The sequence below is a fragment of the Trypanosoma conorhini genome (genome assembly GCF_003719485.1).
Source record: "Trypanosoma conorhini strain 025E chromosome Unknown Tco_14.4_contig_00411, whole genome shotgun sequence".
In the NCBI taxonomy this organism is placed as follows: Eukaryota; Euglenozoa; class Kinetoplastea; order Trypanosomatida; family Trypanosomatidae; genus Trypanosoma; species Trypanosoma conorhini.
In genome coordinates this window covers 1-17063 of record NW_021704501.1, presented here as the reverse complement: position 1 = coordinate 17063, position 17063 = coordinate 1, and the positions used below count along the sequence as shown (strand labels likewise).

Genomic DNA, 17063 nt, shown 5'->3' with positions numbered 1-17063 from the left:
AACTCACAACTCACGACTAAAAACTAGGCCTCCTCCGCACAGGAACAGCCAAAGACACATAAGCGACAAAAAAAAAAGACAAAAAAAAAAGACTTATATTTTACTTCCCCCCATAGATGCAAATCGGGGAAAGCAGAGAGACATTGATATATACATGCCCATGTTTCGTAACGGGAGTTGCGGCTGGTTTTGGATGCACCAACAAGGAGTAAAGCCAAAAGAAATTTGAAGTATGTAGGTGGCATCAACCACTACACACATATATATAGATGTGTGCAAGCACCTCTAACTCTTTTTCCTTGACGATGATTTATTCTTCCCCGTAGTTAATGTTACCTCCCTTCGCTTTCGTCCTGACGCCCCGCACATACCTCACTACTCAGAGAGAAAAATATCCTCCTAACCCGCTCCACACGCATAAGAGGCGCCACCGGCTCGTCGTCTCCCCCTCATCACCTCCACTATCTTCCTTTCGTTCCTTCTGTGTCTTGGCAGCTTCCACGACTAGGGTGACCTTGTCTTACGCACAGCCTCCCCACCCCTGTTCCCGGATAACATCCCGAAGATATATACACAGATAGATAAGCAAATATCTCAACTCGTTTTTTTTCTGTTTTTTTTTCCATCAGTTTCGCTGCTACTCGCTCCGCAACACGCGCACTCCTTCAGGAACAGCGCAGTAACACGTACTGGGAAATCGCACCCCCGCCAACGCCAATCAACAGCAGCGCACCTGTGCGAATCCGTCTCTCCGCTGATGCAGACGTTTTATCTCCTTCGTGGTGTGCCGCGGGTTCGTTGGCCGCATCCCTTCTGCTGTCTTCGTCGTCAGCAGGCGGTTGCCTATTTGCAGTGCTGCCTCCACCCTCATTCGTGAGGAGAATAAACGTCAGTAGGGAGGAAAGAAAAACTTTCACGGCTGTCAGGCACTTCGCCTTTTGCACCTGCGCCTCGTCCTCCTTCTGTTCCCTGTTACATTCTTCCGTCTCTTCACGTCTCTCCTCCCCCGGCGCGGGGCACGGCGTCGTCCCAGGGCAGGGGAAGAGTTCCTCCAGCAGCTTCTCCCCAAGACGCAGAAGCGGTCCCACGACCACCATGAATACGCACACCAGCTGAGATGTCCTGGAAGCCACTCCCAGCAGGCAACAACGACCACTCTCGTCAGATGCCCCCGGCATTATGGAAGGCCCAAGCTGCACCACCCCCACAGCTGCTGCGGCAAAAACACAACAATAAATGACATTATCAAGGGACATCGTGTTGTAAAAAGCACTCCAAGACGTCGGTAGCATAGGAGCGCAGAAATGAACAAAACTGTACGTGCTATTGCTTAAAAAATAGATTAAAAAAGAACAAACAGACGGTACTTGATCATGGATGTCGTTGCCCGGGTCACTTTTTGGTGGATATAATTCTCCCTTGGAAGCAGCAGCTGGGGAACGCGCTGAGGGCGGAATTGGCAGCAATTCGCTATCTTCAAACTGTTGGCCAAGTATTTCTTCTGCGGCAGTGGCACTTGAACGTGTTCTGTCACGCAACGAGCACTCACAACTTAATGAAGGCTCATCGTCACCAAAACTTGAGGTGCTACGGGACTCTTGACAGCGTGTCTTCAAGTTGGAAAAGGAAATAATGTGTGTGGGCCCACCTCTTTGCTTTACCGCCTCGTTAACTGCCGTTCCTGTCTCCCCCGCACTGATTCCTTGCTTCGCTGGGCTTTGCAACTTTGTATGCGGCACAGAGCCTGAGTCCGCGTTCCAACTCGGAGTGGAGCAGGGATTGTCCAAACTCGTCACAAGCACCCAGCCATCCGCAATGTTCTTTGTGACTGGAGATGCGGGCGCCTCGTCTGCCACCCTCGCTTTTTTGCAAAACATGGAATCTTACACAGCGACAAGCGGGCTGGTGACGCACGCGCCGAGGAAGCCTGACTGTAGAGGTTGCACCCTTTGTGTGTGTGCGTGTGTGTGTGTTTTTTTTCTTTTTTTGCACCTGTCAAAATTTGTGTTAGTCCCTCCCTCTATTGCTATTGCAGTTGTGGTGGTTTTTCAACTGAGGCTCCCAAGCACCCGCTGGAACCAGAGGACACGCCAAGACGCGGCGGAGGGAAGGGAGAAGGAAACAAAAAAAAAAGGAATTTGGTATGCACACATTAAAACAAACACCAAAAAAATGGAATAGCAAGCACGTCTCCCTGCGTCAGGCTTTGATTTCAGTTGCATCACTTCCTCCATCTAACCCCCAAACGTCGCTTGCTCTTGTTTGGTCGTTTGCGGCCTTTCAATCATGTCGCGCGTTCCCACCTGCTCCCACAAAAGCATAACCCAAACATATTTCCCTACAAAGCACCACTCGCAACCACACCTAGTAATAATAACAGTAATGAGGGCTTCGCTACATCACCCATAGACCTTCCCATGCGTGGCCACCGTCGCGTTCATAGTGAGAACATCGCTGTCTCGGTCAATGTGGAGACGATTGACCTTCTGTGGAGCTGCAAGAGAGAAGGACCTTGCCAGTGGACATGCGGCTCTCCAGGTAATGGTGCGCCTCGGCAGCTTTCGCCAGGGGGAACTCCTGACTGTATTTCACCTGAAGTCTGTTGGAGCTGAGCCAATTCCACAAATCCAAAAAGCGTCTCTTCCTTTCCTCAGGGTCACGAATGTAATCACCGAGAAATGGCCGCTGCAGGTACACGCTTCCAGCGTCTTTAAGCCGGAGCGGCGTCACCGCCTCAACGGCGCCACTTGCGTTACCAAAAGAAATCATGTACCCACGCGGGCGCAACACGGAAAGGCTTCCTTCAAACGTTGCCTTTCCCACGCCATCGTAGACGGCGTCAAAGCCACCAGGCAACAGCTTACGCACCTCCGTTGTCCAATCTGGGAAGGCTAAGTAATCCACAACATGGTCCGCGCCACCTACGCTGCGCGCCAGTTCCGCCTTCTCGCTCCCACCGCAGACGCCAACAACAAACGCACCGCGGAGTTTGGCCATTTGACACACGAGCAACCCTGTACCACCTGCGGCGGCGTGAACGAGGACTCGTGACTGAGGTCCACAGGGGTAGCTGTCGTGTGTGAGGTAGTGCGCCGTCAGTCCTTGGCACATCACCGCCGCACCTGTCTTGTCGGCGACGCCAGCTGGCAGCACCTCCGTATTGGCAGCCTTTACCACGGTATAAGTTGCGTAGGAGCCAGTTACGCTACCATAGTAGGCCACACGTTGGCCAACGTCAGGAGAGAGCACTTTTGCCCCCTTCTTCACAACAGTTCCCGCGCCCTCTTCACCTGGAACAAAAGGCAGATGGGGCTTTTTGTAAAGACCATTGCGAAAGTAGGTGTCAATAAAATTAACGCCTGCGTAGGTGTTGTGTACGAGCACCTCATCATCCTCAAGCACGGCCTTGTCTGGCTCGCAGTTACATGCAGAAGCAACACGAAGCACCTCGGCCGCCCCGTAGTTTGGGACCTCCACCTGCATTTCTTAACACGCAGTAAGGGTATCCGTGGATCAGTGATGGCTACCCAAGTCTATTCCACGCTGCCGCCGGTGCCAGCCGTCTGCGTCTATGCTAGTATAAAGATATGTATATAGTCTTTGTGAGCTATTGGGCGTGCGCTACATCAGTGGGAGCATAGTGGGAGAGAGCATCTCGGCTACGTCGTTGCCCGTCCACAACGGCCGAAAGACATGGAAACTGAAGCATCACTGGATAACAAACACCTCGTTTATCTTTCTCTTTCTCTTTCTCACACTCACACAGGGAGAGGGAAAGCAAGTAACCGAGACGAAGATACCGGAAGAAATCCGTAAAGCAACTCTTCAAATGACGAAGGAGGAACAAAAAAAAACAAATCACGCATGGCATAGAGGGATAAATAACAAAGACAAGCAAAAAAAAAGGAGTAGGTGATGCTCGCTGTCATGTGTACGGGCATTCTTCTTTCCATATGCTATCCCTCAGCATTTAGCCCGCTCTCTTTCTTCCTTTCTTTCCTCTTTTCTCTTTCATTCGTCCTTTCATGTCTATTTCTTTCCACTCAGAGGTAGAAGGGCTCCTTTCGTAGGAAAAGCAGAACAAAAGCCAGCGCGTACCACTGCGAAAACTCCCGGAGCGCAATCTCAACGTAGTGGTCGTCTATGCCCATGAGGGTGTTGGAGAAGATAACGAAAAGTACTTGCGGTAAAAGCATGCCCAACGCATACGGCACGCACATGCTACGATAGCGCAGATAGAGCGCGGTTTTCTCCCCAAGAAGGCCGAGTCCTCGTCGCGATGGCCCTGTCGTCGTTGCAGCACGGCCAATGGTTGCCATAAGAGTTGTAAGCTGAAAAAGATTTAACGTCCAACCCAGCAACTCACAGGCCAGAACAATAGTCCGAATCGTCATGCAACGAAAACTCGTATATTCTCTGTCTCCATCGTATGTGGTATATATTGCCGGTAAGCCGTTGCTCGAACAAGTGCCATTAAATACATAGGCAAAGAATGTAATGACGGAGGCCAAAGCGGCGGTGACAATCTTTATCGTTGGGGGACGCCGATAGGCACAGCCCCAGCCTATACATACAAGCTGCTGCATCACAAACACCGTCGTACGGGAACCTACATCAAGCAAAACGGCAAGTATGCCAAGGCAACCCTGAGGCTCCTCTGGGTGCTCCACAATGGTACGATACCGTATTAACTTCATTAGGCAAAATGTTCCTCTTATTATGAGAGACAGAAGGACAATCCACTGCAATGGCGGATACAAAATCAACAAGTACTGCCTAAACACGTGCCTTACTTTACTCCAAAAAGCCCTGCAACAGCCCTTTGAACATCTGCGTGGAGACGATGAAGGGGCAACCGCTGAGGTTGAATTTTCAACCCCTGCCCCTGTTTCCCACGCCCTGTCTAAATTTACTGCGTTCAACCTATCATCTTCGCTCTGGCGATATATTGAAGCCCCGTCCGTGCCACCCACCGTGGCAAGGACATTACCACGTCCGTTAAAAATACCCCCGTTTGGAGAACCTCTGCGGGCAGCAGTCCTGTTTTCCCCATCCCCGCCTACGGAGGACGTGGCGGAAAGTGTCCTACACGAATATCCACATGGTATAATTAAGAACAGCATAATAGTAAATAATACTACGTAGGCTGTAAGGAACAGCAAATATACGTTCTCGGTAGAAATGTACTCGGCGCTTCCCCTGCCATTTATATTCGACATTTGAAAAAAGACTCTCACCTTTACAGGTGTATGGCTACACTGCATGAGAACAGCAACAACATGGGTCTGGGGTTGCAATTGGATACTGTCAACGGTGGTGTGGTAGGCGCTGGCAGTGTCAATGTGCTTCGTAAGCAGCGCCGGAGCACTACATACTCTTTCCATCCTGAGCAGAACGTCATCCAACGGCACATCCGGACTCGTCGTGAACAAGTTTTCTGAGTTTGAAAAGCGTTTCTCAGGCTGCATCTTCATTTGCTTCATCAATCTCTGCCAATCCCGATAGGCAAAGACTTTAAACACCAAAACGGTATCCATCGCCATGAAGGCATCATCCAAAAAATACTCTGGCACCATGCCGAAATCAGCGGCGAGGGGGACGGCACCAACGGCGGAGGCGACGGTAATTTGCTGCATCACACGAAAAATGCGGGGCTGAGTGAATAATAGGCAAGTAGTTTCTGGAGAGGCCTCGCCTAGTTTCCTCGCGTACATAAGACGATTAGCGTATGCTCCGAGCGCGTTCACGTCAAAGGAGAGAGTGCGCACCTCCAGTTTGATTTCTCCTTCACGAGTCATAGAAAATGGTCGATTATCCTCGTTCAGAATGAACCACTGCTTCTGCAGACCACACCTTACGGAACCATCGGAAAACCTCGGCATTGGCCACAGCTCAAACTCAAACTCGCGCTGAGTAAAAGCGTCTAGCGTCGCCACGGGGGGGCACAACAAGAGGCTGCAGGCAACGACAGCGAAGAAGAGGCTGGCACCACCCCTCATCCCACCCCACGCAGGTCCCTATTGGCTGGAAAAGTGGCACCGCAAACACCGAGCAGAAGCCCCAGGGTAAAAAAACAACAACAACAACAACAAGAAAGGACAAAGGAAAGAGAAGAGGAAGGGTTGCTCAGAAATAAGAATGACATTACAAAAAAGAAAAGAAAAAAAACAAGCAAAAAGGAGGAAAATAACATCACACAAGCAGGAGAAACAATGGCAGCGTGGACCAGGACGGAGCAGCGGAGATGGTTAAACGCAGAGAATATATATATATATATATATATTGAACGCTCAACATCAATAAAAAGGAAGAAGCAGCAGCACAAACTGCATGGAAAAGAAAGTCCAAAAGGGAAAAAAAGATACAAAAGCACAAACACACGCACACAAGAATAATAGTAATACTCTCGGATCCCTTCCCCCCTGCCCCACCGGTAGCACGTGTGCAATTTTTTTGTCCTTTCATCCTTACGTACTCTCTCGTTCTCTCGCTCTCTCCACCCTCCACTTATAGCGTTGTCTCTCATATCGCACGCCTTCTCGTCCGTCACTCTCTCTCGCTCGCTCTGTGGCCTACTGATCGGCGTATTGATGCGGGGCACCCTCAAGCTTCTTTGCCTCAGCGACCTTCCGCGTCGCCTTGTTGAAGTCCTCATCGATCACATAATCCCTACCTGCGCGGAGCGCAAACATCCCAGCCTCGGTGCACACGTTGCGTAAGTCAGCCCCGTTGAATCCCTCTGAGAGTTTCACGAGAGAATCGTAGTCAATGTCACCCTGCTTTGTGAGCTTCGACGCGTGAATCTTCAGTACATCCAGTCGGCCTGCCTCATTCGGTAGGCCGATTTCAATTTTGCGGTCAAGACGTCCAGGTCGCATGAGCGCCGAATCCAGGGTGTCGGGGCGGTTCGTTGCCATAATCACCTTTACCTTGCCAAGCATCTCAAAGCCGTCCAACTGGTGCAGCAGCTCCATCAGGGTGCGTTGAATTTCCCGGTCAGAAGAAGTACCATCGATGCGCTTCCCACCAATCGCATCTACCTCATCGATAAAGATGATGCAGGGCTCGTGCTCTCGTGCGTAGGCAAACATTTCACGCACAACACGGGCAGATTCACCAATGTATTTATCCACAATGGAGGAGGCCACAACCTTCAAAAAGGATGCATCCACGTTTGACGCAATCGCCTTTGCAAGGAGCGTCTTACCGGTTCCAGGAGGTCCGTAAAGCAAGACACCTTTTGGAGGCGTGATACCCACACGCAAAAAGAGCTCCGGGTTTGTCAGGGGCAACTCCACCACCTCGCGCATCTGACGCATTTGCTCCTGCAATCCTCCAATTTCTTGAAAAGAAACATTTTTCTCCTCTCCCATAATTTGCATGTTGTAGACCTGAGGGTCGACTGCACGCGGCAGCACCTTGACAATGGTCAGGGTGGTGATCTCTAAAGCCACGCGGGCGCCAAATTTCAGCTTCTCTGGTTTGATACTTTTTTTGTACCCAACCAGATGACGCGCGCCGGAGATGCTCTGTACAATGTAACGTTCCTCATCTACCTGTCGAAGGATCTCGCCCACATACTGGCCAATGCTCAACAGGGCACTGATTTGATCTTGCACGTGTTCCAGCTCCTCCTGTTGCGCCTTGACTTCCTGCAAAATCCCCCGTAGACGCTCCTGTGCAACGTTGCGGAGTGCCGTTTTCTTGATGACTTCCTGCCGCAGCTCCTCCCTCTCGGGGTTTGCGTGGTACCCCAACTGCTGCTGCATCTGTGCCTCGGCTCAGGGTGCTCGGTTCGGTTCAGCGCCAAGACGTAACGCAAAGAAAAAAAAGGAAAAACCGTCAAGAGGAAGGGAAGAGGAAAAAGGAATTGCAGCTGTGCCTATAACAAGTTGCTACCCTACTAGGAAAGGCGGCGTGCGAAATAGGAGGAGGAGGAGGAGGAGAAGAAGAAGCGGCAAGTAATCAATAATTCTGGCAAGGTAAAACGAAGGAATGAAACGCACATTATAAGAAAAAAAAAAAAGAGAAAGTTGCAGACACGCTCCGGCGTCGCAGACTTCCATGTGAATTATTGATTTTCCCTCCACCCACTACTCCACTCCATCCGTTCAGTTGGGCGGCGGCAAATTATCCTCCTTTTGCCTTGTCGAGGACACTGCCCACGTGGCATCATCGGCTAATGCGAGACCCATTGCAAATCGCCAGCAGCGTTAGAGGCATAGGTCAAACCAGTACAAAGACGAATGCGTTTGCTTCACGATTCAGTGAAAGTAATTACCCTCCGCAGCGTCAAGAGGGAAAAGCGAGAACAACAACAACACCAACAACAAAAAAAACAGCAAAAAAGAGCGAGACAAAAAGGGTCAAAAATAAAAATAAAAATAGAACTTCCACGGCGGTCATTGCAAACGGCAGAGACGGTTCTTTGCTTTCACTGAAACGGCCTCTTCGCCGTGTTTCTTTCCTCTTTATTTCCGCGCGTTGCTGTGTGTGTGTGTGTGTTGCTTTGGATGCAGATGCGTGTTAGCCCTCCGCCTCAATCGTCAAGCAAACACTGCTGCAAAAAGAGTGTCTCCTCCCTCACGTCCGCTGCGAGGGCCCGCGCCAAATCCTGCGGCGTCCGCAATGGTCCCGCCCGCACCCCATAGGAGACGCGCCACACAAATCGCGTCGCATCGCCCTCCCCGCAGAGCGACATCAGGGCGACGCCGTCCACCATGTTCCAGTACGCAGGCGGTGCGCTGCTGCAGGGAGCCCCAGTAGTCCGCGCCGTCGCCGCCACTGCCACCGACGTCGAGGGGCCACCCGCCTGCTCTGGCGCGTCCTCGTCAAGGTCAAACTTACATCGTGTACCGGTCGACACGGAAGAGGGAGGAGCGGATGGTTTTGCCACGCCACACCCCTCCGTCGCGCCGTCGCCGGTGGCGGTGGGAGGGCAGCTGCTGTTGATGAGACGCCGCAGCGAACACCCGTCATGTGTGGCGGCCAGGATTGCACGCGCCATTGGGCCTCCTGCCTCCACCGACTCAATCACCATCTCACGTGAAATTCGAAACCCAACCGATTCAAGGGCCGCTTCTCCGTCGCCGTCGCCACGCAGAATGTGAACAGCTATTTGAGCCAGGCGGTACTGTTGCACCTGAAGCACAACGGATTCATCTGCAGAAGAAGCCGCCGCTGCAAGTGACGCACGCAACTCCTCACAAGATGCAACCTGGCGGTGGTTGACGCCAACAATGAGGTACACAAAGTGGGAGTAGAACGCCACCTCAGTTGCAGTCGTCACCAGCGCCACCCCTGTTGCCGCATCACCTTGTTTGCCGTCCTGCTGTCGTGCGTTATTAAACCTTAGCGTGTCTGCGACACGCACAGCCTGCTGACGCTTCGCTGCGTAGACCTGAAAGGAAAACGCATGATTGCTTTGAAGACGCTGCAGTCGCAGCGTCCCGCGCCGGACTCGAATTCCCCATCGCCCCGGCGGAGCATCAGCTCGGCGGTTGACGACAATAGTGACAACGCTACGTTTGCGCTGCTCCGGTGTCAGCGGCGTGCACTGCGGACTACACGGCGGTGAATCCGCTGCCGCCGCAGCAGCCGCTTCGCCCTTGTCTTCTCCATCAGCCTCGTCCGCTCCGCCTTCCAAAGACGAGACGCCACTGTGCTCGCCGCTTCCTCCCTCCACAATTCCCACTGCGGGAGGACAACTCATCACCGCTGCCGCCTCACTTGCCGGCTGTCTCGTGTCCTCTCCCTTGCTTCCTTGAGAACGCAAGACAAGCTGCAGCCACAATTTCTTTTCCTTTCCACGGCCTTTTATTCTGCGCAGGCGTTCCAATACATCGCGTTGCGTGCCCACCTCCTCGCCGTTGACACGGCTTAACGCGTATTTGCCATCCACCGTCGCGGCTCCAGCAAGAGTCGTTAGGAACGGTGGCTCAACGAGCGCCGTAACCCCAGACGACCCATGCGCATGAAGCAACTGCGCGAGATTCAGCAGCGTGAGGGAATCACAATCAAATTTCAAGCCCCATCCCCCTTCGTCTGTACCCGCCCTCATGAGCGTAAGCTCAATGGTCGGTGGAAGCGTTTCAGCGGCGTTGCGACAAGGCGGGCAGAGTCCACTACACCCTTGAAGAGTGGCACTAAGCCTAAGCGTCACCTCCCGCGCTTTACCGAGTCGCACAAACACGGCAGCCACCTGACGACGCCCGGTCACCGTCGTATCGTTGATGCTGGTCAAGACCCACTTGCACTGCCGAAGTAACTTGCGGGACTTCACAGCTTCAGCCATCGAGGTGGGCCCAGTACCAACATCCCCATCAGGCAGCCGGGGCCTTGGAGGTGGGAAGGCGTCGCGGAGCTGAGGAAGTGGCAAGCCCTCACTTGCATTTGTATTCGGCAGGGAAGGGCCATCATCGCCGGCGCGCAACAAACTCCCCGTCGCGCCCGTGGCCTTGAGAATAAAGTGTGAGAGGGCCACCCATTGCGAGCCTGCCTCATCGCCTTGGCTTGTTGCACCGCCATTCTCCTGCTGCTGCCGCAAGAATGTCTCCCAAAAGTCCTTTTGGGAAGCCGTTTGGAGGGCCGCTGCAGCGACGCAGCGGATTCGTCCCTCCGACAGCACACTCACGTCTTCAATGTCAGAAAGCTGGAGAGCAGCAGTGAGGTAAATTCCCCACTTTTGTTCCTCCGACCGACGACGCAGCCGCAGCTCCAGCTCCAGGACCACTTCAGTCTCCGTCTGCTCGACAGGCGCCACCGCATTCTCAGTTAGCTCAATTCCGTTCGTAGCAGCAGGTGGCATCAATGCCGACGTGTCGGCATTTGCCAACTCCTGCAGGACCTCCGCACGCCTCTTCACACTCTCATGTTTGCTTCGCTTAATTTGATACTCGGCGCAAGACTCCAACGCGTCGTGATCGCGGCAGTAGCACGCCTGACAAAATGTGGGACTAGTCAGCCGCGGTGTCTCGCTGTCCAGCTCTCGACGCACGCGGTGAATCTTGTGCTGCAGGGCACTATCCTCCTCACGCTCCACCCCGGCAAGAATGAAGTACTCACGCAGCAGGTGCCCCACTGCGGCTAATCCGTTTCGTACCACTGCATGCACGTGGATCGTGAAAAGACGGTCAATGGTTTTTAGCGCCTCGTCGTCGGCGCGCGGAGCGGCAAGGACAAGGTTGCCGCTCAAGTGCCGCTCCACGTGCCCAAGAACCACGTACTCGTCACGTGCTGGCGGAGCGAAAAATTCCTCGGCAAGTAAACCTGAAGCCAATCGTGCCCCAATGGTGCTGCGCTCCAGCACTAGGGACTGAGGCAGAAGAGATGGGCGCAAGGTAAGTTGATTGGCGACGCCAGCTGAGGACTGCAGGGCTTTTTCTTCTCTCGATATCCCAGGCAGCGACGGACGCTGCAGGCGCAGCCGGTCACTTTCAAGCATCCGAGCAGCGTCAAAGTGAATGGATTTCATTGGAGGCTTATCCTCAAGAATACTGAAGCTCATCTCAATGGGGCGAATAATAAGGCGGCGGAACAACAACGGAGAGGACTCACTGCGAATATCAAGCAATAAACGGCAGGCGTCGCTCATCCCAAGCAGCAGCTGTGGGGCGTGTGCCTCACGGAGGAGCGCCAACATGCTGGCCTGCGTCATAATTGGGTGCTGCGTGGCTTCAGGCGCGAAAAACTCAGGAGGGTACACACCACGAAGAAACGGAATAAAGACATCCTCCACGCTACACTGCGCCGCCGCGGCCTCGTCAGCCACCAGCATGACATGCTCTGCCTTTACTGTTGTAAGCATGCGACGGTGGGCATCGGCGCGATAGTCTGGACGCAGCACGACATCACCAGGCAGCACACGACGCCCACCGCAACGCAGACGCCGCGACGCCATCATGTTCCACACAGAACACCGGAGTGCATTCAACCAGCGCCGCCGCCAGACATACGGTGTGCGTGCAACCGTCTTTTGCCAGTCCCCTCCAACAAGTATGTAGTTCTTGAGTACTTGACGCACCGTGGCGTCGGTGGAGGCTCGTCTTGCCCGTGCCGCAGTGATGAGGTTGGGCCGCGCCAAGAAATGACGCACCGCCATTGGAGCATTTCGCCGGTGAAGGGCGTTTAGAAGCGCCGACTTGAAAAATCCATGGAGCACATCCGTGGCGGCGCGTACTAAGGACGCTTCTCGATTGGCGCAGAAAAACACCGCGCCCACCTCCTGCACAGCTCTTAGCCGGTGCTCAAGCTCCTGACGGCCACCACAGCTCACCCGACGCAGTAGGAGTTCCACCTCATTCAATGGTTGCCAGCGCGACAACTCGCTGAAGAGAGTCGCAGAAGCCGTCTCATCCTCGACAGCACGAATCGATCCAAGACGCAACACAAATCCCGGATGCCGCATCGTGTTGAGCAACAGCAAATGCTCACGCTCCACCTGGTTGGGACTCACCGCGCAAAGAACAGCCCCACATGACATTTTCGACACCGCAGTACATGTATGAAATGCACGTTGCGGAATATTGAAAAGTGCTGCCATGTGCCCTACAGCGTTCTGCAGCGAGACGTTCTCTGTATAAAGAACAAAGACAAAAGCTGGGCTTTTGGTGGGTGGAAGATTTTCTGTGAATCCAAGAATAGGCGGAGGCGCTGTGTCGAGGTATACCATGACATCCTCCAAAGAGAGAGGCTTTTCAATATATTTTTTATCGTTTACTGGCGCGGTTTGTAGGGCCTCCGCCTTTTTCATCCGTTTCTGAACAGCGAGTGGGAGATGCTGGGGCGTCTGCTGACGGAGATGCAAAACAAAGCGCAAGAGACACAGCGCATCCGAGGATGGGAGTGGTTCAAGCCGCACCACTCCACCGTCTGGGACAAACCACGGTGTTTGAATCCCGTGCACCACGACACGGTCTTCACTCGCCAGAGCACCGGACGATGATTCCTGCGACAGCCGCCCCTGTTGCTCTTCCTCCGCGGGAGGAAGGTCTCCAGTCCTTCCCCCCAAAGCTGGCAACAACGCGGAGGACGCCGAAGCGGCAGCGGGCGTTGGTTGCTGCTGCAGTTCCTGCTCCGCAAACGCCAAAAAGTCTGCGTCCGTGAGAGGCACCTCGGCCACCTTGTCATCCATCTCCGACTTCTCGCTGCCGTCTGCGCCCTGCTTGGCGGCGAAGTACGACACCGCGTCCACCTCCCGCATCAAGGCATCGCCGTAATGCAGCTCGTGCAGCGCCGGCAAGCGGCGTATTTCGGGAAACAGACGCTCTGTGATACCAACATCAAACTCCACCTCTGTGAGAGACCACTTTTTCCGCCGACGCTCAATCCTCTCATGGGCTGCGTGGACGGCACCTGAAGCAACCGACTCGCTGGCTTGCACACGATGGCGCTCCGTCTCCGCGGCAAGCCGACGATGAGCCTGAAGCGAAAGAGCCACGGAGGAAGCTTCTTCAGAGTATGCCACAGGCGTTGGCGCCGGGTCCACCGCTCCGGCAGCTAGCGTCGGAGACAAACGCATAGCCGCCGGGCTCTCCTTACCACCGTCGTGTAAGGGGCAGGGTACCGAATTTTTGGGCTCCCCTCCCTTTCTGCTGCGTGCATCCCGCCGTCTCGATCGGACCCTTCGAGACGCCTCTCCGGCGCTAGGGCGCAGCAGTGTCCCATCCTCGTCCTTACCACCGTCTCCCGCAGCATTGGTGGGCTGTTGGTTACTGTCCTTAATGGCCGCCGCGGCCAACACACCACGGTTCGCCCGCATCAACGGCAGCACCACAGAGCGCCGGAAGCGCCAAAGCTGGCAAGAGGCGAACATCATCTTTTTGCGTTCCTTCCCCTTCGCTATTATGTCCCCTCTTTACTTGTTCTTTCCGCAGAGGTGTGTGTGGAGGATCGGGTGGGGGTGTGCTGCAACAGCTGCAGGGTCAAATAGCCTTCAGAAAGAAACAGGGGGAACACAGGAATAGAGGGCCAGCCAGAGCAACGCAGGGGCGAAGCTAAAGAAGAAGCCTCACGCCTAAGAGCGACATCTACGTTGGGAAGTAGGGCATGCACCATGACGGGATCGAGCATCAGAGCATGCACTTAAGGTGCGTCAACGGAGTGCCTTGTTGCCCCTCCCGGCCCTCCGACAAAGGCACGCAGAGAGACACAGACAAATACAAAAACACAAAGGAATTACAAAGAGGAGAGGAAAATATATATATTTGACGGCTTCTCACACTTCTGATCCTTTTTCTCCTGTATGTATATTTTTGAATTTCCTGCGTTCTACTTTGCCTGTTTCTCATGCCACAAGCCAGCTCCGCCAACCTCACTTCAATTCTTTAACGTGCGCCCTGTGATGCCTATGGTCCTACGAGGGGGGCGACTCACACACAGCCTCACCCTCTGCCTGTTATCTCTCGGTTGTCGGCGCCTCGCTTCTTTTTTTTCTTTCTTCCCTTCGTGTGTGTGTGTTAGTGTGTGGCTTATACCAAATACGACGCGCAACACACACACACACACGAAGGGAAGAAAACAACAACAACGACAATGAACAAAAACAAAAACAAGTCCCGATGCTGCGGTATCACGCGAGTTAGCTCGTCGCCTCCGCCCCATCCACGTCATTTCCCGCCTGCGCGGCTCCCGTGTCTCCCGGTGTGTCATTGTCCGCTTCCACCTTTTCCGTTTGCGCCTCTTCGTCGTCATCGCCAGCGCCCATAGACTCCAGGTACAGCTGCAGCTTCCTGTCCGCCGCCTCCTCCATCTCCTCCGCGGTTGGCGGGTGCAACACGTCTTCGTACATAAATGACGTCACAACTGTGCGACCACCAAACAGACGACCGGCAATCGCGCGTTGTGCCTCTGCTGCCTCATCAACAGATTCATATTCAACAAATACACGACCGAACCCGCCGTGAATGGGGTGCATAAGTCTTTCAGTGTACTCCTCGCGTGCTCTAAGGTACTCTACTTTGGCCTGCTCGTACTGCGCCTCCTCATCGAGGTCGTCCTTGTCGAAATCGTTCTTGCCGCTTGCATCACCCTCCTCATTTTCTGCCGTAGCCGGTGGGGCACCGTCACGGGGGGCGTTGGACGCCGCTGATGGCGTCCCACCAGAGCCCTGAGTGAGTTGGTGGCGACGGTCGCGGCCACCCCCGGCGCCACCCTTTTTCGTTCCTTTCATGCGGGATCCAAAGTAATTCTTCGGCGGCCTGGGTGGGATCGGTGGCGGGGCACGACGCGGGACGATGAGCGTCTTCACGCGACCGTACTTCTCCACCTCGCCGGCGATTTCCTCCACAAGTCGCTCATACGTGTCGTCCAGCACAAGCTCCTCCTCATCGAACAAGTTCAGCAGCACTAACACACGAGTGGGAAAAATAGGAACGGTGCTTCCGTACAGCGTTGCAAGGTGCGGAAACGTCTTGGCAAAGTGCAGCACGACGTCCGGCAACTGCACGGCGAATTCCACCAATTCCTTCATGTGGTTCACCGGTTCCTCCGTCTTTTCCAAGTCCTCGGCGAGCACTGGCACCAGTGCGCCGGCTATCTGGCCATCCTTGGCCAAGAGGGACGCACCCGAGACGGGGTCATCCGGGTCAAGTGCGACATCGATGTCGGCGTGCGTGCAGACCACCTTCAACCAGTCGAACAAGGGCATCAGCACCACCACTCTGTTTCCCAGCGTTTGGCCGTGAAGCTCGCCAACGAAGTCGACAGCATCCGACTCCTTTTCAAATTCACCGTAGGCTATTCCTGCCTTAACGTCAAACGCAAGAAGCGGTCCAAAGTTCTCGAAAACCAGTCGCAACTTGGGCATTGAAAGGGTGGATGGGAACCCAAGCATGACAACCTTGCGGTTGTCGACACCCGGCAAGGCCTGGTAGTCGCGTGGGCGACGAATTGTGATGGGGTACGACTGTCCGTCGGCCGCAATGAAAGTAAACCGGTCTGGATCACGCTGCGACTCCTCCACCAACTCCGTCACGAGATCCGCCAGGTTGACCTCGAGAAAGGCAAACGGTTTCGACTTGGCACTGTTTACCGCAATGTCAATTACGCGATCCACGTCCACGATGGCGTCTGGTGGGATTTCACGTCGCTCAATATCCGCCTCCGGACCTCCCTCCTCGCGCAATTTCTCAGTAAACTGATCCATCTCCCTCTGCACCTTCACACGACGCACCATAGGAATAATGGTGGTAAAGTAGTCCAGCAACTCCTGTCGGGAGGTGCGTTGAGGAAAACAAGAGATGTGTGCCCGACGTGCCTCTCGAGCACGTCGCTCTGCCTCTGGTGAAAGCTTCGGCGCCTGAAGAACCGCCAGGGCCCCTGCAGTCGTCGTCAGTGTCCCTTGTTGCCCATCGTCGGCATCGCCACCGCCGCCTGTTCCCGGCGCACCGCCACCACCTTGACCACCACCGTCACTAGTGGCGGTCCCCGGAGCGCTGAGAAGGCTCAATAAGCTCTTTGGAATAACCGGCACAAAGTCCGCCACAGACGGTAACACCCTCGCTGGAACTGCGGGCTTGGCGATAGGCTGCTCGTTCGCCTCCCCCACTTCGACTTTTTCTCCTTCTTCTTGAGGCTGCTGCTGCTGCTGCTGAGCTTCGTTGGTGGTGTCACCGTTGGCTGGGGGTGCTGCCACCGGCGCTGGCTCCGGTACAGCTGTGGGATCCGGTGTAGAAAGCATGGCGTCCCTCGCAGCCGTCAATGTGTCCTGCTGCGAAATCAGCATCTGCTGTTGCTGTTGCTGTTGCTGTTGCTGTTGAATGAGCGCCATGATCATCTCGGCAGGCAACTGCGGCACCATTCCCCCGGCGTTTGCCGGCATCTCAGGCTGTAGCAGCTCCCGCACATCTACTGCCTCAAAGCGTCGCCGGCCAGCATCGGCTCTTCGCGACACGCTAGAGGAGGAGGAGGACGACGACGCCCGGGATCGTGAACGCCTGCGCCCTCTGCCCTTCTTCGCCACCTCCTTGCTACCCGACCGTCCTCTGCCCGTCCCGTGCCGCCGCCGTCGCTGCTCCTCGCTCTCTGAACGCCGCCTGGCGCGGTGGCGGTCACTGTCTCGCTCC

The 17063-nt window shown here is 54.6% G+C and overlaps 6 protein-coding genes across 6 annotated transcripts, besides 10 other annotated features; all 6 read right to left on the bottom strand.

The window, feature by feature from the left end:
* Positions 1-67: 67 nt before the first annotated feature.
* Positions 68-90: a microsatellite.
* Positions 91-665: 575 nt separating this feature from the next.
* Tco025E_06250 (uncharacterized protein) lies at positions 666-1877 on the bottom strand (the record flags this gene model as incomplete). The annotated part of the gene is made up of 1 exon (XM_029373130.1): positions 666-1877. One exon carries the CDS (start codon positions 1875-1877, stop codon positions 666-668), a length of 1212 nt encoding a protein of 403 aa, XP_029226752.1.
* Positions 1878-1950: 73 nt separating this feature from the next.
* Positions 1951-1973: a microsatellite.
* Positions 1974-2463: 490 nt separating this feature from the next.
* Tco025E_06249 (putative quinone oxidoreductase) lies at positions 2464-3483 on the bottom strand (the record flags this gene model as incomplete). The annotated part of the gene is made up of 1 exon (XM_029373129.1): positions 2464-3483. The coding sequence occupies one exon, from the start codon at positions 3481-3483 to the stop codon at positions 2464-2466; it is 1020 nt and encodes a 339-aa protein (XP_029226751.1).
* A 560-nt stretch (positions 3484-4043) lies between these two features.
* Tco025E_06248 (uncharacterized protein) lies at positions 4044-5999 on the bottom strand (the record flags this gene model as incomplete). Its single annotated transcript, XM_029373128.1, has 1 exon — positions 4044-5999. The coding sequence occupies one exon, from the start codon at positions 5997-5999 to the stop codon at positions 4044-4046; it is 1956 nt and encodes a 651-aa protein (XP_029226750.1).
* A 70-nt stretch (positions 6000-6069) lies between these two features.
* Positions 6070-6095: a microsatellite.
* A 53-nt stretch (positions 6096-6148) lies between these two features.
* Positions 6149-6178: a microsatellite.
* Positions 6179-6261: 83 nt separating this feature from the next.
* Positions 6262-6283: a microsatellite.
* Positions 6284-6572: 289 nt separating this feature from the next.
* Positions 6573-7769, bottom strand: Tco025E_06247 (putative 26S protease regulatory subunit; the record flags this gene model as incomplete). Its single annotated transcript, XM_029373127.1, has 1 exon — positions 6573-7769. The coding sequence occupies one exon, from the start codon at positions 7767-7769 to the stop codon at positions 6573-6575; it is 1197 nt and encodes a 398-aa protein (XP_029226749.1).
* A 157-nt stretch (positions 7770-7926) lies between these two features.
* Positions 7927-7955: a microsatellite.
* A 355-nt stretch (positions 7956-8310) lies between these two features.
* Positions 8311-8348: a microsatellite.
* A 140-nt stretch (positions 8349-8488) lies between these two features.
* Positions 8489-8505: a microsatellite.
* Positions 8506-8539: 34 nt separating this feature from the next.
* Tco025E_06246 (uncharacterized protein) lies at positions 8540-13816 on the bottom strand (the record flags this gene model as incomplete). Its single annotated transcript, XM_029373126.1, has 1 exon — positions 8540-13816. One exon carries the CDS (start codon positions 13814-13816, stop codon positions 8540-8542), a length of 5277 nt encoding a protein of 1758 aa, XP_029226748.1.
* A 311-nt stretch (positions 13817-14127) lies between these two features.
* Positions 14128-14169: a microsatellite.
* A 347-nt stretch (positions 14170-14516) lies between these two features.
* Positions 14517-14552: a microsatellite.
* Positions 14553-14578: 26 nt separating this feature from the next.
* Positions 14579-17063, bottom strand: Tco025E_06245 (U2AF65-like splicing factor; the record flags this gene model as incomplete). The annotated part of the gene is made up of 1 exon (XM_029373125.1): positions 14579-17063. A coding segment is annotated over one exon (2485 nt), but the record flags the coding sequence as incomplete, so codon positions are not given.